Genomic DNA, 23120 nt, shown 5'->3' on the forward strand with positions numbered 1-23120 from the left:
CTTACTCTTTGGAAGTACAGTAGCTGTGTCATAGAGGAAGCAGGTACTGTAGTTCTGGGGATTTGGAGGTAATTCCCAGTTTGTTGGAGAGTGAGTTTCTCTCAGGACAACCTTTGTTAGCAGCTCTTTCCTCTGTGTAATAGACCTCAGGTTGTTTGAACAGATGTATGAGCAGGAAATGCAGCAGCATGTGTTAAGTGCGCATGCAGGTCAGGCGGAGTGTACAGTGTAGCTGGAGTAGGGCTCAGTTTTAGTCTATTATGGAACCCCATGACAGGTCTTGAATCAGTGGATCTGGTTTTAGCTGCACCACCAGACTGTGTTACATCCAGCGCCTCCACTGCTGCTCTAGCTGGGAAAGAGGAAGCATCAGCACCTGCTGATGATGTAACGGGTCAGGAAGAGAAACTACATAAATGAGGAGTGGGTAGGGTAGAAATAAGGAGTGCTCCTACAAGTGACAATGTGACTGCTGTAAACCCGACATGATTAGAGGATGAGAAAGTTGTTGTTGAAGAGGGTAAACGTGACATTGGTGGTGACGGTGGTTCTTTAAGTGAGCTTAATAAGGCAAAAGGTGAGAAGGCGGAGTGTGGCAGTTCCTCTCAAAGACTTTGCGGTGGTAAGCCCCAGGCTGGCATTCATGGTATTCCTTTGTCCTGAGGTCGCAGGCATCACAGGAGTGTGCCGGTCCACTGAGGAACTACCTACTTGGTGTGAGAATTATTTGAATGGGACAGTGTGCGACTCTGTAGTGGTCCACTGCATCCTTTGTGGTGTATAGGGGCAGGAGTGGATACTGCCTAGGGACAACTGCTCTGCAGCAACATCTGTATAGACATCACCCTGACCTCTGGGAGAGGTGCTCTCAGTGACCCTCTGTGTTCAAATCTATCTATAGACATGAGGTTCCCACTTTAGGTCATCGTAGGAGAGCCACCACGACCCCTCGAAGGAGGTCACTCACTCTTCCTCAACGGCACACCAGGCCCAGGTGGGTACCACAGTCCACCCCATCTAGTTCAGCTTCTAGCAAGGTGCAATGCGTGTACTGTTGGGGTGAGGTAACTGGTGATGTGTGGACATGGACCATCAGTGAGCATTTGAGGCTGTGACACCCCTGGAAATTCCATCATTTGGAGCAGTTGTGGTCAAAGACTCAGAATATGCCGATGATCCTAGCGCTTTAGTTGGCCTCTTCAAATACATGGCGATATAGTTCATTCATCCTCTTCATCTTCACCTTGAAGATGGATTGAAAACTGGTTGAAGGATAGACAGAGGGTTGTCATAAATGGAACTTTTTCAGGTTGGGCTAAAGTCGTGAGTGGAGTACCTCAGGGTACTGGGACCCCTGCTTTTTAACTTGTTTATTAATGACCTTGAGGTTGGCATCGAGAGCAAAGTCTCCATCTTTGCTGATGATACTAAATTGTGTAAGGTAGTAGAATCAGACCACTTGATTCATTCCCCTGAGGAAGTGAGCCTATCACGAAACGTGTAGGGTTTTTGGGGGACTCTCTATGTGACTGTCATTTATGCTGGCTGGCGAATCTGCGGAGCACATTATCCATCGTAGCCTATTATTGTCTTTGTGGCATTTGGAAGAAGGGACGCTCCCACGTGTGCGCGTGCACGCTAGACACACGTGTTGTCTTGCGGCTTGGGACTCCGTCGGATTCAGGCGGTGGTTCCTATTTCTTCCTCCTCCGAGCAGGGGGTGTCGCGGTGCTGGTAACTGAGCGGCGGGACCTGCGACGGCGGTCCTTAGGGTTCAGGAAAGGATTTTCTCTACCAGACGTTGCCACCCACCTGATCGATTTAGACCATCTTTGCAGTGCCCGTTTGAAATCTGCTTCATGTGAGTAGGTTTCCAATTTTGCCCAACCGGACCAGTCACCTTCAGTCACATATCCCTTGTGTATGTTATAATTTGTTTTATTATTTATGCATTATTTTTAATTAAATCGGTTTATATTGAGCTTATCATCAGGCATTTATCTTTGGTGTTGCGATTGTGTATGTTAATGTTTAGTATTGTCTGTCAGGTGTTGTCAGTTTAGTTTTTAGTGTGTTGCAATCAACAGTCTATATGGTATGCGCTATGATTGGATATCTTTGTGTTTCCTTCCACATGTTGTGAGACTTCGTTCAAGTACGTCTGAAGGATTCTGAAAATTGGACTGGACAGTTCATGTATGGTCAGATTCAAATATCTGTCTTTTCACATTTTATGATTTTCTTTTTGGCGCCAGGTAATTGTTTGCATCTACTTCTTTGAAGAAAGTTTTGTTTTTTTATCTTATCTCCTTTATATTTATATTATATAAGTATTAATATGTAAAGTCTCTGGAGCCCTTGCTTTCCCTATTCGAGAAGTTTTTTAGGCTTATTAAAGTCTTGTCTATATTTTTTGTAAAGATCTCAAAGGATCCAATTTATTGAGAATTCTGTAGATATTTTAAGATCATCAAAGAATGATCTACTAAATATTAAGATGGTTGAAAATGTGGATTTTAATAACGAGAGAACAAGTGCATTTTTTATATTCTGTATATGTGGTTTAGTTGGTAAAAATAATGTGTAATATTTAATATGAAGCTATATGTACAGGGGTCTGAACATTTGTGTATTTTTTTTATAATTTATTATTGCATAATGTTTAATGTTCTTTGTATAATGTATTTTAATAGATTCTAGAACATATTCCACACTGGTCATTTTGAACTGAGTCTATGTAAGGGAGTGAGTCCTATGTGATTATGTTAGGGTATAGTATTAGAACTGCATTGGACTTTTCACAACTTCCTATGAACTTGATCATTGCCTTAGGGCAAAACAATGGACTGAATTCTGAAATGTGGGATATAAGCACACCCCCTGAAGGAAGTGAATGGGTTAATACAGGAGTGAAAAAATGGAGGGAAACTAACAAATTCAAAACAAAGTGAACTGTCCCTTTAAAAACTATGGAGGCAAAGGACTAGCTTATCCCCCCACCCCCCTTCTGCTCGCTCGCACTTTCCCCATAATATAAACATTGGTGGTCCAAATGGAATGGTGACAGCGTCTGAGGTCTGCCGGATTACAGCTATAGTATGCAAGTGTAGAGAGCTGAGGGGTGGGCGGCAACTTAACATCTTCCCACGTGAGAAAGATGTCCAATCATGAGGAGGATTTACTTAAAGGAAGGCTGAACAGACAGCGATACAGGAGCCTGACGAAGCCGTTGTCACGGCGAAACGCATAGCTCCGTGAACAGGACCAGAGAGGCCACCGTAGGAGCCTGTGCTGCCTGCGTTTCAGCTACGTTCCAAGCCACTGAACCGGACGCGGGAGCAGGGACGTAGGGGGTGTCGCAGACGGCGCAAACATGGAGCGGTCGCTGACTGGGACTATTTGTAATGAGAGTTTAGATTTTTTTTTATGCTATTAAATTGTTTTGATTACAATCTAACACTCATCTCTGGCCTCAACACTATTGGTGGGGTTATACCCCAAGACGAAGGAACACAAGAACCATCAGGATTTGAGGATAAGCACATCTAGACCACCGGGGAGAGAAGGGAGGAGGAGAGGAAATTACCCTACATGTGTACCACTTACATATGGCCGTGTGAGGGTTTGTAGTATTCTAACTTAAACCCACAATACCCCCCCTCCCACCCCCACTCTCCCCCCTTTTTTCCACTGCCTGTAAACCACACAGCAAGTGCATTGACCGTGGTTAAGTAAACCCCTGTGCACTGCAGTGTGGTATAAGGGGGCAGGCTACAATTCAGCAGCCTGCCTCTGGGTATTCACCTGTATTTACACACATTTGTGTTCTATATACCTCTAATCCTGTGCTCCCCTATGTTTTCTGTTTCTTATGCTGTAATGCTAATCTCATTGCCCCAGTCTATGTCTGGATAATTAAAATCACTCATTATGCAAACATGACCAAGTTTTGATGCCTTCTCAATTTGCAAAAATATTTTAGCTTCCTCAATCTCACAGATATTTGGTGGTTTATAGAATATCCCTACAAACATTTTCTTTATACTTTTACTGTACCTCCACTGCTAATTTCTATCCACAAGGTCTCTACATTTATCATTCCCTTCATAAACATCTTCCCTTATAATGGGTTTTAGATCCGGTTTAACATATAAGCATACTCCACCCCCTCTTCCATTTGCTCGATCTTTCCGAAAAAGGGAATAACCCTCTAAATTAACTGCCCAGTCATGAGTTTCACCCCACCATGTTTCAGTAATGCCTATGATATACTGCTCACTTATACCTATTAATTCAAGCTCCACCATTTTAATCTGTCAAGCTTCCATCATTAGCAACCATGCATTTAAGTTTTTTTTCAGCCTTAACTATTGTCTTATCTGTTCCTTCCTTTCTGCGCCAATTTGGTTTGTCTTTAGAAGTGTTCTAGTATTCTCTGTATTTAATATGGGTGTCTTGCTGCTTGTCAAACTCGTACTTGCCCCCCATTCTACCTCCATAACCCCTTGCCATTTCCTCATCTATTCTATTTAGTTCGTTATCTGTCTCAGTAGTAAACCCATTCACTATAGCGAATATTATGGTGTACTCAATCAAACGCACTTCAAAGGGACAGTTAAGCCTGATGCACCTGTGTGGGTGATATTACCAAACAGTTCTCATTTGTTCATTTTATAAAAATATCGTCCAACCATATAGTCCTGTGAATGGTTTCAACATTTGCCAAGACAAACAACACAATATCATTCATCCTGTGTTTTGTTTTTAATTAACGGATTAGAATAGAGGTATTTTACCACAACAGATAAGGCACTATTATGAAGGTTTGATCCCGGCAGAAAAGTCAATCCAGAGCGAATTTGGTAATCTCTATATCCTCCAGCCACAGAAAGCGTTGTTATATTTCTGAGTTCATAGGCATTTAAAATCCAATAGTTGTTCACCAAAGCATAAAAATCTGTAAAATAAAATTTGAAATCGAAATCATTTTACATCAATAATTTAAATATATAGGATTCAAATAAAACTGCAAATTCTTCAGGAATAGCCATTATGGCCCAGTTTATTCATACAGACATACAAAAACAAAACCTATACAGTAGCCAGTGAAAATATTTTCAAAAAATACGTCTGATCATCACCTGGACCAAAATATTACTGTTGGTATTGTTACATAGTAGATGAGGTTGAAAAAAAGACGTACGTCCATTAAGTTCAACCTATGCTAAATTTAGACAACAGATACTTTATCCTATATCTATACTTACTTATTGATCCAGAGGAAGGCAAACAAAAAACCCCAGAATCATATCATCCAATGAAATCTCATAAGGGGAAAATAAGTTCCTTCCTGACTCCAAGAATTGGCAATCCGATTAATTCCTGGATCAACATTCTTCCCATGTTTACTTATTTGGTATATCCCTGTATACTTTTCCTTTCTAAAAAGATGTCCAACCTTTTTTTGAACAAATCTATTGCATCTGCCATCACAGTCTCCATGGGTAATGAATTCCACACTGTAACTGCCCTTACTGTAAAGAACCCTTTCCTTTGTTGCTGGTGAAATCTCCTTTCCTCCAACCCTAAGGGATGACCCAGAGTCCCTTTATAATCTCATTGATAGAAACATTACATGTTAGCACACCTGGGGCAAATAAAACAGCCACTCCAGCACTTGTGTTTGTACCATGACTGAGAACAACCTCCCCTTTAGACTCCTTAACCCAATCAGGCGGATTGTTATCATCAGAGTGTGTCTCTTGCAAAAAAAAAACAAAAAAAAGAACATTTAACTTTTTTTGAGTAAAATACTAAAAGTTGCTCTCTTATTAAAATCTCTTCCACCATTAATATTTAATGTCCCAATTTGGAGTTTTTGCATTGCAAAAGAGGAAAAAACACACTGTGAGCAAAAAACGACACTAACAAAAGAAAAAATGAAATCCAAAATAGCCATGATTCTTTCAAAATTCAAAAAACAGCAGTATTTACTTTGCAATTTGTTTTTTTAACCTTTTGCAATAACTTAAACGATACCGTTTTTGTTTATCAATATTTATCAGAGAACCTTTCTTCAGAATGAGATTAACTGAGTCCACAAATAACTGCAAACCAGGGAAATAATCCTGCACTTCAACACCCCGCCTGCCCTTAATCTGGTTAAGGAAATCCCTAATCTCAGTCAGACTATACTGAGAGCCCTTAAAGGCCTGACTTGAGGGAAGGTCAGAAACTGTGCGTTATCGGTAGCATACTCATATTCTTCATCGTCCGAAGACTCAAATACGTCACTTTCTGCTCCCACAAAAACTATTTTTGAAGCATTTGAGTCATTGGATACTGCAGACAGACTTACTGGAGGGCTGGGCAGTGCAAACAGACAAGGTGTAGCTTCCAACTCAGATCTTTCCTCCACACCAATACAGGGCTGCAGAGCAAAACTAGTGGTTGCCACTGGCAGTGAATTTTCCTCCATACTCAAAGCATGTTCAGGCAGATTATGAGTCAAAACATTCACTATTTTAGCCATTTTTTTCCCGTTGGCCCAGACTCATCTGAAAAAGTGGCCTCAGCAACTTCAGCATTCAGAACAGTATTTTTAGTTACCTCGAGAATTCTTTCATCTTCCTCCTGTTCCAAAACTCTCTTCTTGCTTATCTTTTCACACTCCATGTCCTCACAGTCAGCTGCATGCTGCACCAGTCCGTGCTTTTTCACACGCCATTTTTTCATTGTCTTTTCCATGCTGCCCTCTAACAGCAGTCTGCGCTGTGGCACCTTCCACAGTGTCCACCTCACTGCATGCAATAACAGCAATCTGTGCATGTCCCACAGTAACCTCCTCACTCTGCGCTGAAGCAGCAGCCTCTGCATCTCACCTGCATCTTTTTTGTGACCAGTACCATTCTCACCCTGACCTTTTCTAGTATTCAAAATAGGGCAAGCGTGTTTCAAGTGACCAATTTCCCCACACTCAAAGCACTTCATGGACTCAGTACTCGCATACATCACATAATCAAGGCCCTCAATGTTATGTTTCAAAACCAGGTCTAAACTTTTCACAGATTAATTCAAAATCATAAACACCTGCCTCCTGAAAGACATAACATGTTTAATTTCAGCTTTTTGCACCCCAAAGGATTAATTTTAATAGAAGAAATAATTCTACCATAGCAAGATAAATCCTGCATTAACTTCTCACTACTTACAAATGGGGGAACATAATACAGAGTAACTTTAACTGATGGACTGGATAAAGGCAACACATTAAAACACACAGCCATGAATCTGAAACCCTTGCTCAACAACCGAATGTACAAGTGCAGTACTACTCAAAAAAACTACTACAGCTTTATTAATTCAGGAAGCCGATTTAATATTCTCAAAACTACAATTTTCCCCACAGCAAACACACATTCCTTCACGGAAATGTAAGCATCTACCATACATTTTAACCCATGCTTACGGGTTAAATTCCCAAAACTAATTGGGGGAGTCCCCATAGTGGCCAAGACCAAAAGCTGACACAAAGTCAGCTATATAGAAAACAACTCCAAACAATAAAGGCTATAAGATAAACCAAGCCAGAGAAAAAGTTTGAAGACAGAGCTCAAACATTCACTCACTGCAACACTCCAACCCAGCAGCCTCATTCTCACAGCATTCCCACAATCGAGAAAGAGGTAGAGAGAAAGAGGTAGAGAGAAAGAGCAAGGGGGTAGAGAGAGAGAAAGAAAGAGGGGGTAGAGAAAGAGCAAGGGGGTAGAGAAAGAGGGCAAGAAAAAGAGGGGGTAGAGAGAGAGGGCGTAGAGAGAGAGAGAGAGAGAGAGAGAGAGAGAGAGAGAGAGAGAGAGAGAGAGAGAGAGAGAGAGAGAGAGAGAGAGAGAGAGAGAGAGAGAGAGAGGCGTAGAGAGAGAGAGGGCGTAGAGAGAGAGAGAGAGAGAGAGAGAGAGAGAGAGAGAGAGAGAGAGAGAGAGAGAGAGAGAGAGAGAGAGAGAGAGAGAGAGAGAGAGAGAGAGAGAGAGAGAGAGAGAGTAGAGAGAGAGTAGAGAGAGAGGGTAGAGAGAAAGGGTATAGAGAAGGAGAGAGAAGGAGAGAGAAGGAGAGAGATTGGGGGAAATAGAGGGGGAGGGGCGAGAGAGAGAAAGTGAGAGAAAGAGGGGAGAGAGGATGGGGAAGAGAAGGGGAGAGAGAGAAGGAGGGGGAATTGAGAGAAAGAGAGAGGGGGAGTGTGAGAGAGAGGGGAGTGAGAGATGTTGAGTGAGGGAGTGGGCATAAAAGATAGGGGCCTTGAGAGAGAAGGGGAGGGGAGGGAAGAAAGGGAAGAGGGAGGGAAGAGAAGAAAGGGAAGAGAGAGGGTGAGAGAAGAGAGGTGGGAGAGAGGGGGGACAGGGAGCGAGTGAGGAAAGGGTGGAGAGGTGAGGGTAGGGGGAGGCTAAAGAGAGGGTCGCTAACAGAGACTGTGGATACTTTAGTCCAAGGCTCAAAAAAAAGCTGTCAGTGACCCTGTTAGTTACTGAAACTATATGGCATTTATTCCTAGCATAAATATATACATTAAAAGACACTTACCGGTGACCATGTGAGGGCGCTCTCCCATTAGATTTCAGACTGAGACTTTCAGTCAAAAGAACCTCACAGATATAATGTCGCCTAAACTCTCACATAATAAATACTCCCCCCTCTTTTTACTACTATCACCCCCCTCCCCCCCTCCCCTCCTTTCCCCCTCCTTCTTCCCACCCCCCCCCTCCTCCACCCCCCCCACGTATACGAACTCAACAGGCGTCCCACCCCCTTCCCCCCCCCCCCTCCCCCCTCTGCACCACCCCACCCCCTCCTCTGCACCTCCCCACCCCCCACTTTTCCCCCCCATATATGAAACAAGAAGTCAGCGACGAGACGACAAAATGCAGAACTAGAGGGGAGCCAGTATATTAAGAGGTCCCCCTCTCTCTCTCAATATTAGTAGGATGGTATACAAATGTACGATACTGTTGAAAATGTTATGTGAATATGCATCCCCTGCGGATTCCCCTCCCCCTCCCTACCCCCCCCCATCCTCTGCCCTAGTACCCCTCCTGCTCCCCCCCCCCCTCCCCCCTCCCTATTATAAGCTATTTAGCGAACTAAGTGATTACATATGCTTAACCCAGGTAAACACATACAGAGCCTCAGAGTAAGCGGGTCAAAGAGTCATCTCAGGTACTTAGTATACCAGGACCAATCTAGATAAGGGTACGCCCCTGATTACCACTAGAAACAAAGAAACTACCCATGCCCACCCCCCCCCAACTAGTGGTCCCCCCCATTTACAGAATGGAGGGTCTAGGGACTAACACAGTGCTCCGAGACAGGCCCATGTCTCTGGAAGTCCCCCCAGGGGCACCCCGCCCCACCTCCTTTTTCACGAAAGTGTCAAAGGTTACTTCTTATAGGCCTACTCAAGGCCCACCCAGTTTCCCCCCCCCTTATATGTGTCCCTCCCCTACTACCCCTATCCCCAGCGCAAACCCTCCCTCCGCGACCCCCTCTACCGAGGGTTCAGGTCTATCCGTCGCCCCCCGGTTCCGAACTCCTGACATGGGAAAAATAGGAGTCACAGGGCCTAGTGCCCTGAAAACACCATAAGAAAAACAATGGCCTCCATTAAACTAATTTCAATCAACGCCAAAGGCCTTAACTCTGTAAAAAAAAGGAAACTAGTCCTCACAGATCTCAAAAGATCCCGAGGCGATATAGTCCTAATACAGGAAACTCATTTTAACACCCAGACGCCCCCCAACACATTTAAAAATGTATTCCCCCAGGCATACTACGCCTCCTCTCCTAGCAAAAAAAGAGGAGTAGCTATCCTCTTTAGGGCTGGGGTCCCATTTGTTCTGACAAAATCTCACCAAGACCCCGAAGGACGCTCGCTCATACTCCAGGGCACCTTGGCAGGGTCCCCGATCACAATTGTCAATGTATACGCCCCTAATTCCAATCAAATTCAATTCCTGAACAGCCTACTAGAAACCCTAGACCAACAATCTCTATCCTCTCTGATCATTGGAGGAGACTTTAATATGGTGGCCTCATACAAAAATGATAAATCCGGCCCTGGCCAAACAAGCCCAGACCACACACTCTCCCAGAGCAGCACTCAGGCCCAGAAAAAGGCTAAGCAATTCCGGGATATTATGGAAAGTTACTCACTGATCGATATATGGAGGGCTCAGCACCAGGGCCAGAGGGACTACACTTTCTTCTCCACCCCTCATCAGTCCTACTCGAGGATCGATTATTTTCTGGGCACCAGCAACGTCTTCCAGGCCTCCTCCCAGTCCAACATCGGGCCGATCACATGGTCCGACCACGCACCCATTGATCTTTTATTATCCCTCCCATTTATCAAACATGCCCAATATAAATGGAAGCTCAATGACTCCCTTCTTAATTGCCCCGACACCGAGACCTCAATTCGCCAAAAGTTGGTATCTTTCTTTAAGTATAACAAAGGCACTGCTTCAACCCCAGCTATGCTATGGGAGGCACATAAAGCCACTATCAGGGGAGACTTAATTTCTATAGCCTCATACAAAAAAAAAAAAAAAACTCAAACTCCAAAAAGAGCTTACAGAAAAAATCTCCCAGTTAGAAGCCCAACATAAAATCTCAACCTCCAAGACGACACTAAAGCAACTAACACTAGCCAGAGCTGCCCTCAAACAGACACAGCTAGAGGAAGTTGAAAAAGCCCTCAGATGGTCTAAACAAAAATACTTTGACAAAGGCAACAAAGCCGACAAGCTCCTGGCCTCGAAGTTAAGGGGTGCCAGAGCAAAAGCCCAGATCGCAAAAATTCAGACAAATAAAGGACAGGTCACATATCTAGAGAAGGAGATAACACGAGAGTTCGCGAAATTTTATTCAGACCTGTATAACCTCCATCCCCCAGGCCAGGACCCAGTTAATATCACTAAAATAACCCAATACCTAGAGCAGTGTAGCCTACCCACACTCACCCCAGAAGAGACTGAGAGCTTAAACAAAGCAATAAATCAAGAGGAACTGTCCCTAGCCATACAATCCCTCAAGATAGCAAAAACCCCGGGCCCAGATGGCTTTTCTAATAGCTATTATAAACTGTTTTTACCTATCCTATCCCCCTACCTCCTCCAAATGTACAACTCGTTCCTACAAGGAGAGCCGATACCCTCTACTATCACAGCGGCAAACTTAGCGATTATTCACAAAGAGGGAAGAGACCCTCTCCTCTGCGGGAATTATAGGCCCATATCCCTGCTGAATACCGATCTCAAAATCTACAGTAAGATCCTGGCAAACAGGCTAAACCCAATTCTCCCTAGACTCATACATGTAGATCAAGTAGGGTTTGTGTCCGGAAGACAGGCCTCCGACAACACACGTAAAATAGTGGATATAATAGACCACGTGCATCTCACTGGGACCAGGGCAATGATTCTAAGCCTCGACGCTGAAAAAGCGTTCGACAGGATCAAGTGGTCCTTCCTAGACCAGACCATGCTGAGGTTTGGATTCTCAGGACCTTTCCTGGAAGGAGTGAGAGCTCTTTACCATAACCCAACAGCATATGTCAAATTGGCAGGTGGGTTTTCGGACCCAATAAAGATCAGAAATGGGACTAGACAGGGCTGCCCACTCTCCCCTCTATTATTCGCCTTAACTATAGAGCCCCTAGCAGCCAAGATCAGGGACGAACCCAACATAAAAGGTATCCAAATTGGAGATAGAGAACACAAAATTTCGCTGTTTGCAGACGATGTGATCTTGACCCTCGCGAACCCCCATACCTCCCTCCCCAACCTTCAACGACACCTAACTCAATTCGGCCAAGTATCTGACTACAAAGTAAACATGGACAAGTCTGAGGCCCTAAATTTATCCCTCCCCCCCCAGGACTGGACCCTTATTCAAGCCAACTATAAATATCGATGGAGCCCCACCCACATTAAATACTTGGGTGTTAAAATCTCCAATTCCTACAGCTCCCTATACCAATATAACTACCCACCTCTATTTAACCAGATCAAAAAAGACCTAGAGATCTGGAAAAAACACCAAATATCGTGGTTTGGGAGAATCACGGCAGTAAAAATGAACGTTCTCCCAAGACTGTTATATAACTTCCAAACCCTTCCAATCCCGGTCCCACAAACAGCGCTTAAAAACATGCAGTCTCTAATTCTCCAATTTATTTGGAATGACAAAAGGCCCAGAGTCCCTCGGTCAGTGATGCTCTCGTCTAGAGAAAGAGGAGGTGTGGGGGTCCCCGACATTGCAAAATACTACATCGCAGCACAGCTGAAGCAGGCTGTAGTTTGGAATTGCGACCCGGCCCTAGCTTCTTGGTTAGAGATAGAGTCTCACTACGCCTACCCCCTCTCCTTCCAAATGGCAATGTGGCCCACTGGCAGCAGAGGGGATAAACCACCAAGGTTTGCCCTGGGAGCAATGAGATGCACGTGGGAGGTATGGCTTAAATGTAGAGGGAAGTACGGTCTGGTAGCATCCCCCTCACAGCTCACCCCCATCTTTGGAAACCCCAAATTCCCTCCAGGGTGTTCTCCAAGCCAATTTGACCAATTTCAGGGTCACAACATTAGGATGGTGGCCGATCTGCTGCGGAAAGATGAGATCGCTACTTATCAGGTGATTAGGGACAAATACGAGATACAGGGCCTCCACCTATTTAAATATCTGCAAGTGAGACATTTTCTCCTATCCCTCTCACCAACTTCCAAATTTCCTAAATTAACCAGATTTGAAACCCTCTGCGCCAAAACAACCTATCAAAAAGGCCTGATCTCTCAAATATATAAAGGATTAGTACCCCAGTCTGGCCCACCCAACCATAGATATATGCAACGATGGTCCGAGGAATTGGGCCTCTCAATAGATCCGGAGGACTGGGAGGAGATCTGGGAGCAAGCCTCTAAAACCTCAATTTGCACAACAACAAAAGAAAATATATACAAAATTCTATTCCAATGGTACCTGACCCCCGCTAGGCTGAGCCAGATCTACCCAGGCGCAGTTGATCTGTGCTGGAGGGGATGTGGTCAAAAGGGGGACATGGCCCACATTTGGTGGTCATGTCCGGAGATTCAGAAATTTTGGGCCATGATCCAGAGGCTCATACGAGAGGTCACGGGACTAACCCTACCCCTAGACCCGGTGACCCTGGTGCTGAACAAACCTGTTGATGACCTCCATCCACCGATGTCCAGACTTATAACGGCCATACTGACGGCAGCCAGGTGTTCCATCGCTGCCGCTTGGAAGCAGACTAAAGCTCCCTCTAGAACCACTGTCACTAGCAGAATTAACGAAGTTATGTCAATGGAGAAACTGACCGCTCTGCTCCAAAAGAAAATACCCCAATTTCTAAACACCTGGGACCCGTGGCTAACAAAATAAATATACCCATAGGCAGTCGCGGAGGTAGGAGCGCGCCACCCACACCCCCCCCCCTCTCTCTCCTAGGTTCCCCCCCCTTCCCCCCCCTCCCATGTGAGTCTTCCCCCCTCCCCCTCCTCCCCTCCCCCTCCCATCCAGTCACCACTCCCAAGAAAATGGAAAAAGTTATTGGGTCCCTGTCAGATTGTTGAAAGCACCACTGTCATGGGATCATGACACCCTTGTATGTACTGTTTGACATGATTGTACCCAATAAAAAAATTGAGTTAAAAAAAGACACTTACCGGTGAGATAATGATCTGCAGGCAATACTGGCGCAACGTGAGGCGTAGCTTGTGTTATGATGAGGTTTATCAGTTCAGGCTTAAAATTCTTTAGCGTAAGTAATGCTTTTGCAACAAGGCCACCCATGGAGTGGCCAATAATCGCAACACTTTGTGGGGAAAAATCTTGACCCTTTAAAGAAAATGTAAGAAATGGGAATAACGGTCAGCCTTGTACATTCTTTGTACAGAAATCTCTAGATTTGTTCCATAAAGCTTTCTGTGGTTACCGAGACTTTTTAAATTATATGTCAAACATAGGTTATGCTTGAAGAAGCCTCTCACATACTGTAGTCCAAATAATATGGACTAAGAATTATTTATTCACTAATGGTTAGTGGTTTTCATTGCATGAAAAGTGAATATTCATACATGAAAATTGCATGAACTCAGCATTAAATAGCCCTAACAATACAAATAACCGATAACTCATAAAAATCAGCATTACAGTATTCAAAAACAGCGATGCAATTGTGGTTATGTAACTGGATATATAACAAAACAATATAGCTAACAAATATTGAACCCCTTTGATGCTCAAGGCTACCTATGTATTGCAAAGGAATGCCTCTAGGCACAAAAGGGAGTTAACTTACAACAAACAGTGTAATTTTTGTCAAATATAGTTTAATACATATAAAACAGACAGGAGGAATCACACCACCGAATACCCCAGATGAAGCAACCATAGTCTTTGTGAAAAGTGTAAGGTGAAACTTCTATCAGAACTGAGAGACCGGAAGAATAAGCGGAGTGCCATTGTCATCACTGTGGGAGGCGTGTCCTAGACACGATGGCCGATACCAGCATCATATTAGTGTCTAGTGAACATGAGAAATGCCAGCACCGGAATTCCAGCTGACTCAGCCTTGACAACTGCGGGACCTGCAGCCATTTTACTTCATGCCTTAAAGACCGGGGACTCTGTGAGTGATTCCTACTGTCTGTTTTATATGTATTAAACAATATTTTACCAGAATGAAAGACATGTGTGTCAATATTAAGCCTTTAGAAGTTTAAGTGCCCGATAGTCATGGGTTGACTATTACTAGCTACTACTAAGGGGTTATTATAGATGTTCTGCAATGTTTATATTTATTTATATCACCAATTCTAGGTTGGTTAGTGTTATCTGGCCAATGTAGTTGTCTATAACAGGGCCTTAACCCCTGTCTAAAAGGGCTTCAATAGAAAACCTGAATTGGTCTGAGGAATCCAGCAGTGAGTTGGTTAACTGCAGCTAGGGACAATTAAACAGTATCCACCTCGCTCATCAGATAGGTAGAAAAGCCTCTGGCTTGAACTGCAGGTCTCTTTAGCACAGAAAGATTACGTTGCCAGCAAGAGACTCACAGAAACCTTATCTTGAACACAGAAGGTTTGTGCTGCCAACAAGATACCAGGAACCAGATCTCTATTCTAGGGCACAGCGAACCCTAGAACCCGCCAGAGGGTGGCTCCTCAACGGACACCAACCAAGACCAAAAAGGACTGACACAAAGGGCCCCCTACTTACAGGTACCTACATTTAGCATAGGTTGAACTTGGACCTATGTAAATTTTTCAACCTCATGAACTACATAACTACGTAACTGTGTCATGTTGCAGAACTACCTCACTACTTTACCTCTGGTGATATGGTTTCAGTGAATTGGTTGATAAATAAAACTGAAGTTGAACCCTGTAACAGGGACTTCACTGTTTGAGAGAAGCTACCTCAAAATCCAGCAGTGTGCTGGTTAATTGCACAGGCAAACAACCAGACTCCACCTGGCTGATTAGGACTGTTAGAAAAAGCCTTATCTGAGAAACAGGAAGGAGATTTCCTTAGTTCACAACTGGGCTGACCAGAGGAAAAGATGTCTTGATGCATACAGAAGGACTGTATGTTGACAGCAAGACAAGGGGACACGACCTCTACCTGGACATGGACATTTCCATAGCACACAAGGGTGCTGACCCAGGAGAGCAGAGAGGCCTTCCCCTTGGACTTTTGTATATGCACACACGTGTATGTATGTATGTATACATATATATGTATACATACATACATACACACACACACGTTATACAGTTAGATCTGGAAATAATTGGACACCGACACAATTTTCATAATTTTGGCTCTGTACGCCACCACAATGGATTTGAAATGAAACAACCGAGATGCAATAGAAGTGCAGACTTTCAGCTTTAATTCAAGGGTTTGAACAAAAAATACCCTATGAAACGTTTAGGAATTGCAACCATTTTCATACACTGTCCCCTTATTTCAGGGGCTCAAATGTAATTGGACAAATTAACACAATCATAACTAAAATGTTCATTTTTAATACTTTGTTGAGAATCCTTTGCAGGCAATGACTGCTTGAAGTCTGGAACGCATGGACATCACCAAACGCTGAGTTTCCTCCTTTGTGATGCTTTGCCAGGCCTTTACGGCAGCTGTCTTCAGTTGTTGTTTGTTCGTGGGTCTTTCTGCCTTAAGTTTTGTCTTCAGCAAGTGAAATACATGCTCGATCGGGTTGAGATCAGGTGATTGACTCGGCCATTGCAGAATAGTCCACTTCTTTGCCTTAAAAAAACTCCTGGGTTGCTTTCGCAGTATATTTCGGGTCATTTTCCATCTGTAAAGTGAAGCGCCGTCCAATCAACTTCGCTGAATTTGGCTGAATCTGAGCAGACAATATATTCCTATACACTTCAGAATTCATCCGGCTGCTTCTGTCTTATCATCAATAAACACTAGTGACCCAGTGCCATTGTAAGCCATGCCATCACACTGCCTCCACCGTGTTTTACAGATGATGTGGTATGCTTCCGATCATGAGCCGTTCCAAGCCTTCTCCATACTTTTTTCTTCCCATCATTCTGGTAAAGGTTGATCTTAGTTTCATCTGCCCAAAGAATGCTGTTCCAGAACTGGGCTGGCTTTTTTAGATATTGTTTGGCAAAGTGTAATCTGGCCTTTCTATTCTTGAGGCTTATGAATGGTTTGCACCTTGTGGTGAACCCTATGTATTTGCTCTCATGAAGTCTTCTCTTTATGGTAGACTTGGATAATGATATGCCTACCTCCTGGAGAGTGTTCTTCACTTGGCTAGATGTTGTGAAGGGGTTTTTCTTTACCATGGAAAGGATCCTACGATCATCCACCACTGTTGTCTTCCGTGCACGTCCAGGCCTTTTTGTGTTGCAGAGTTCACCAGTGCGTTCTTTTTTTTCTCAGAATGTACCAAGCTGTTGATTTGGCCACTCCTAATGTTCCTGCTATCTCTCTGATGGATTTTCTTTTTCTTTTTGTAGCCTAAGGATGCCCTGTTTCCCTTGCATTGAGAGCTCCGTTGACCGCATGTTGTGGGTTCACAGCAACAGGTTCCAAATGTGAATGCCACACCTGGAATCAACTCCAGACCTTTTACCTACTTAATTGATGATGAAATAACGAAGGAATAGCCCACACCTGTCCCTGAAACAGCTTTTGAGTCAATTGTCCAGTTACTTTTGGTCCCTTGAAAAAGAGGGGGCTACATATTAAAGAGATGTAATTCCTAAACCCTTCCTCCAATTTGGATGTGAATACCCTCAAATTAAAGCTGATAGACTGCACTTTAAGGCCATATTCATCATTTAAACTGTAACTTGAATTTATTTTGGTACACAGCCGAAATAACAAAACTTGTATCAGTGTCCAATTATTTCCGGACCTAACTGTATATCTTATTATTACTTTATGGGACAAGCACCTACAGTAACTTTATGGACTTACCAGTGGAGTGCCTGCTGTTTCCTGTGAGAGATATATATATTCAGGAAACAGGTATAAATAAATAATATACATGAGGGAGAATGACAGACTTAAATAGATCATTGATATTAATAAGGTGTATGAGGTTAGCATTGATGCTTCTTACATTTGACACAGCATTATCTATATAAATGTAATCTACAGTATGTAAAAACAAAAAAAAATTCATATTTAAGGGACCCAGATGCAGAATTAGATGTTTCATTATATGATGTCACAGAAAACACTCCAAAGCCCAAACTCCCCATAGGCATGAAAAAAGAAAAAAACATACATAGTGCAAATGTGTAATACAAGAATACAAGGTGATAAATCTAGTGAGTGCCCACTCATGTGGTGACAATGATTTTCAAGCGTTTTCAGATCATTTCAATCTGGATCAGTAGTGATTTCAGCAGGAACTCACCCGACCATAGAAGGAAGAAAGGGTATAGTAGTCTCAATAAGTAAGGATAGATATAGGATAAAGTATCTGTTGTCTAAATTTAGCATAGGATGAACTTGATGGACGTACGTCTTTTTTCAACCTCATCTACTATGTAACTATGTAGTGTAAAACCATTTAATGTTAAAAATACATACGAGCAGTGAGCCCATTCAAATCACATGCTCGAAATGGAACACAAGCGATATGACCACTCAGAGTCCAGCAGCGTTGGCTTCCCAGTCAGTAATCAGCTGGAAGCAGGTTCTCCTCACGCGTCTCACTCCCGGACTCTCCGGCGGGTGACATCACAATATGGACCAGTCAATGGGTACCTCAGATTCAGGCTTCCTTGATCTGAGCGGCGGCAGGCAATGGAGATTTACAGCAGCGCTTACAATGTTCACAAGATTTCAGGGACCACCCTGCGCGTTCCGTTCGGATAAACCGAACTTCCTCAGGGGTGCAATTTCGGTTTATCCGAATAAAATGCTTTGGGTGGTCCCTAATATCCTGTAAACATTGTAAGCACTGCTGTGAAGCTCCATTGGAGAACCCGCTACCATCTGATTATTGACCGGGAAGCCGACGCTGCTGTAACCTGAGTGGTCATATCGCTTATGTTCCATTTCGAGCATGCGAGTTGAATAAGCTCACTGCTCGTATGTATTTTTTAACATTAAATGGTTATACACTACTATACTCTTTATTCCTTCTATTGTCGGGAGAGTTCCTGCTGAAAATGACTACTGAGCCAGATTGAAATTATCTGAAAACGCTTGAAAATCATTTCCACCACGTGAGTGTGCACTCACTAGATTTATCACCTTGTATTATTCTTGTATTACACATTTGCACTATGTATGTTTTTTTTCTTTTTTCATGCCTGAGGGAAATTTGCTCTTTGGAGTTTTTTTTCTGTGATGTCTACTTAAAGTGTTGAGAAACATCTTGCAGCCTGCTGCAGCTCCCTGCATGGTGATATCCATTTGTATTTATGTATTCATTTTTAGAATAGGTGGTTTGGGTTTGCGCTTATCTTCACTGTTACATCATTATAATATGTGCATGGAGAAGATTACACGTATCTTAGGCCTCGTCCATAGTGCAAAATACGGAGCAAGCTACATAGCTCGCGCTACAAACAAACGTGTATTCCAAAGCGCATGGCCACAGTGAGCGCGAGCTTGCACGTGAGATACAAGGATGCCAAAAGCAGAGGAGACAAACTTGTTTGCTATTGCAGCGAGACAGCCTGGTCATGTCAGCGGCTAATCACCAATGAAAATTTAGAAAGCTATTCTGCCTGGATACTGTTCAATTTACTTTGTCAGTGGAGTTGTGCTTGCTGTGAGAATATGGACAACTCAACTATTGAAAATTTGATTTCTGAGGTTTACAAACGTGAACCTTTAATTCATACCATGACAGAAATATCAATGATAATTTATGGAGAGAAATGTCTGATGTATTGTCCATTACTTGTATATAATTGTCTTTGTTTGTTTGTTTTTTGTAGAGTACAATGCTTATTTCAATGCATTACATATTATTAAAAAATAAATAAACAAACATTTTTAACAAGGCATGTTTCCATGCATTTGTTTGCAGAATACTTCTGTAAATTGCATGGCATTATGCATTTTATTATTTGCTAAAGGCGTGTTTTCATGCATGACACTTCCTCGCCTCCCCCCCCCCCCCCATGTTAAGACAGCGCCCACCCCCTTGCTCGCTTTCCAAAAACCTACAGTCCACACATTGCCGGAGAGGAACGCTCGCGCGAGGCAAGTAGCACTGTAGCGATCGCTTTCATTATGGACAAAGCCTAATTGTAAGTTGGTGGAAACAGTGCAACTTTTACACTAAGTACTGTACCTTGATACTTTGACACAAGATGCATATCAGGATGATCATTTAAGATCATTAGGATCCATTTAATGCCAAATTTGCCATGACCACTTAGACCCCACTAATTTTGAAGCAGAATAGGTCTGCTTTCAATAATAAGCAATCCTATGAAAATTCAGATGACTGAAACTACTATACATATTCTTACCTTGTACCGCCGTAGTATTGCTTTAATACATTCATGCACAAACTTGGTTTGTCTTTGTAAACTGCCACCATACAGTGCAACTAGTTCCTCATTCAGATTGACACTGAAGACATTGAAGTGATACCCAGAATCAATGTTTTCAGCTTTTCGAAGTGCAATTGAACCAATAGAGCGAGCTAAGGGAAAATGAATTAAAAAAAAATAAAATACATTTTAACCGTATTGAAAGCAACAGTGCATGATACATTAAAGTCAGTCACACGTAGCCGACAAAAACTACACCTTATTAAAGGTGTAAAACTTTCATATTCGTGGTCTTCATATAGTACATTAAAAATACACACACTTTTTTAAGATATTTAGGATTAATGCGGATTAATATATATATATATATATATATATAAAAATTAATTATTCCGCATTAATCCTAAATATCTTAAAAAAGTGTGTGTATTTTTAATGTACTATATGAAGACCACGAATATGAAAGTTTTATATATATATATATATATATATATATATATATATATATATATTAATTATTCCTCATTAATTCTTGTGTGTATTTTTAATGCACTATATGAAGACCACAAATATGAAAGTTTTACACCTTTAATAAGGTGTAGTTTTTGTCGGAGATATAGATTATATATATATATATATATATATATATATATATATATATATATATATATATATATATCACAACCGGGGAATTACAGACCTGTAAGCCTAACATAAATAGGCAAGCTACTTGAAGTTTTAGTATGGGATAATATTCAAAAATACCTCATGGAAAACAAAATAATTAGTAAAAGCAAGCATGGATTATCTATCATATGAAGAAGAATAGGTTATGCCAAACTAACCTTATTAGTTTCTTTGAGGAGGTAAGCAGGAATTTAAGGCATGGGTAACACAGTTCATGGTCTACTAAGATTTTGCAAAGGCTTTTGATACGGTGCTACACAAGAGGATAGTGTACAAAATAAAGCAAATTGGATTTCATAAAAAAATATTTCCACTTGTATTCAAAACTGTTTGAAGGATAGACATCAAAGAGTTGTCATAAATGGAACCTTTTAAGGTTGGGCTAAAGTGGAGTACCTGAGGGATCTGTGCTGGGACGCCTGCTTTCTAACTTATTTATTAATGACCTTGAGGTTGGCATAGAGAGCAAAGTCTCCATCTTTTCTGATAGCACCAAATTGTGCAAGGTAATAAAATCAGAGCAGGGTGAAATTTCTCTACAAAAAGGACTTGGAAAGACTGGAAACTTCTGCTGGTAAATGGCACATAAGGTTTAAAACAGATGATAAATCTAAGGTTATGCATTTGGGAAACAACAATAAACAGACGACTTACAAATTAAATGTGGAAAAATGAGGTGAATCCTTGATGGAGAAGGATTTAGGAGTGCTTATAGACAGCAGGCTTAGCAATAGTGCCGAAAGTCATGCAGTAGCTGCAAAGGCAAATAAGAGCTTATCTTGCATTAAATGGGGAATGGATTGAAGGAAAGTAAACATAATTATGCCCCCTTATAAAATATTAGTAAGACTATACCATGAATATGGAGTACAATTGTGGGTACCACTCCTTAGAAAATACATTATGAAACTAGAGTGCAGAGAAAAGCCGATAAATTAATAAAGGGGATGGAAAAATCAGATTTACGAGGAGAGGCTAGCTAAATTAGATTTGTTTACATTAGAAAAGAGGCGTCTTAGAGGGGATATGATAACTATATACAAATATATTTGGTGACAGTACAAGGAGCTTTCAAAAGAACTATTCATCCCACGGGCAGTACAAAGGACTCGGGAGCATCCCTTTATGTTGGAGGAAAGGCGATTTCACCAGCAACAAAGGAAAGGGTTCTTTACAGTACGGGCAGTTAAAATGTGGAATTTATTACCCATGGAGACTGTGATGGCAGATACAATAAATTTGTTCAAAAAAAGGTTGGACATATTTTTAGAAAGCCATCAGCGGCCCTGTTTTCAAATCTAAAAATGATGTACTTGGAAATATTAAGATTTATGTTGTTTACCTTGCTTGTAACTTCCAGCATTCCCAGGAACAAACAAAACAGGAATTCCAGTTAACGTAAAATTTTTGTTTTCTTCAGCATAGGCACCTTCACCGTAAAGATACAATTCATATGCTGGATAAAGTCTGGACACTTTCTTTGGAAGCTTTATATTCTATATAGATAAAAAAAAAAAGGAAAGATTAAAATCTTGTGGGAGATATATATATATATATATATATATATATATCTATATCTATATATCTATATAGATAGATATATATATCTATATATATATATATATTGTGATGTGAAGGTGGGTTTTGGGGTTCTGGAGCTTGATGGGTTATGCAGCTGCTGTTGCTTGGAGGTGTGGCCGTCCTCCCCATGGTTTAAAGCTCGCCCCACTTTACAATTAGCAGTTTTTATCATGATCCTGTGAATCACAGACCCAGTATGGTCTTTCCCCCTCCAGCAGAAAAGAGAGGTACATGAGAATTGTCCCAATACTATCCAAAGTAATGGAAAATGTGTTTACTCCCAATTAAGCGACTACTACTATACCAAGACAAATTTCCCTAGCCAATTCCAATCTGGTTTACTCCCCAAACACTCCACCGTAACTACCCTGCTATAAGTTTGCAATGAAATCCAGTGTGGAATGGAACGGAGTCAACTCACTGGTGCAGTATTCCTAGATTTTGCAAAGGCTTTTGATACTGTTGATCATGTTATCCTGCTTAACAAACTTCAGTGCTCTGGAATAGGGAAACATGTTTTAAACTGGTTTCAGTCCTACCTATCAGGTAGATCCCAACATCTATCTCAGGCTCTAACACCAACCCCGCAAGGCTCTGTTCTGGGGCCCCTACTCTTCTCAGTGTTCATCAATGATCTTCCTACAGCTTGTAAGGAAGCTTCAATACACATGTATGCAGATAACACAAATCTTATATGCACACACAGCATATTGCCTGTCAATATTACCCTTATCTTTGTGTACAAACTTTCTACTTTATATGCCTCCTTTC

General features: G+C 42.0%; 1 protein-coding gene across 5 annotated transcripts in view; it reads right to left on the reverse strand.

Annotated features, from left to right (window-relative positions):
• PGAP1 (post-GPI attachment to proteins inositol deacylase 1) overlaps positions 1–23120 on the reverse strand; it is a 128718-nt gene that overhangs the window by 100632 nt on the left and 4966 nt on the right. For all 5 annotated transcript variants that reach the window (XR_012802627.1, XM_075608197.1, XM_075608195.1 and 2 more), the window contains 4 exons: positions 22111–22264; positions 20058–20233; positions 13731–13902; positions 4797–4957 (listed from right to left, as the gene is read on the reverse strand). Coding sequence is in view for 4 of the 5 variants with exons in the window: in XM_075608197.1 (XP_075464312.1) it covers positions 4797–4957; positions 13731–13902; positions 20058–20233; positions 22111–22264 (663 nt within the window). In the remaining variant the exon portion in view is untranslated. The remainder of the gene's footprint in view (positions 1–4796; positions 4958–13730; positions 13903–20057; positions 20234–22110; positions 22265–23120) is intronic.

The sequence above is a fragment of the Ascaphus truei genome, chromosome 7, assembly GCF_040206685.1.
Source record: "Ascaphus truei isolate aAscTru1 chromosome 7, aAscTru1.hap1, whole genome shotgun sequence".
In the NCBI taxonomy this organism is placed as follows: Eukaryota; Metazoa; Chordata; class Amphibia; order Anura; family Ascaphidae; genus Ascaphus; species Ascaphus truei.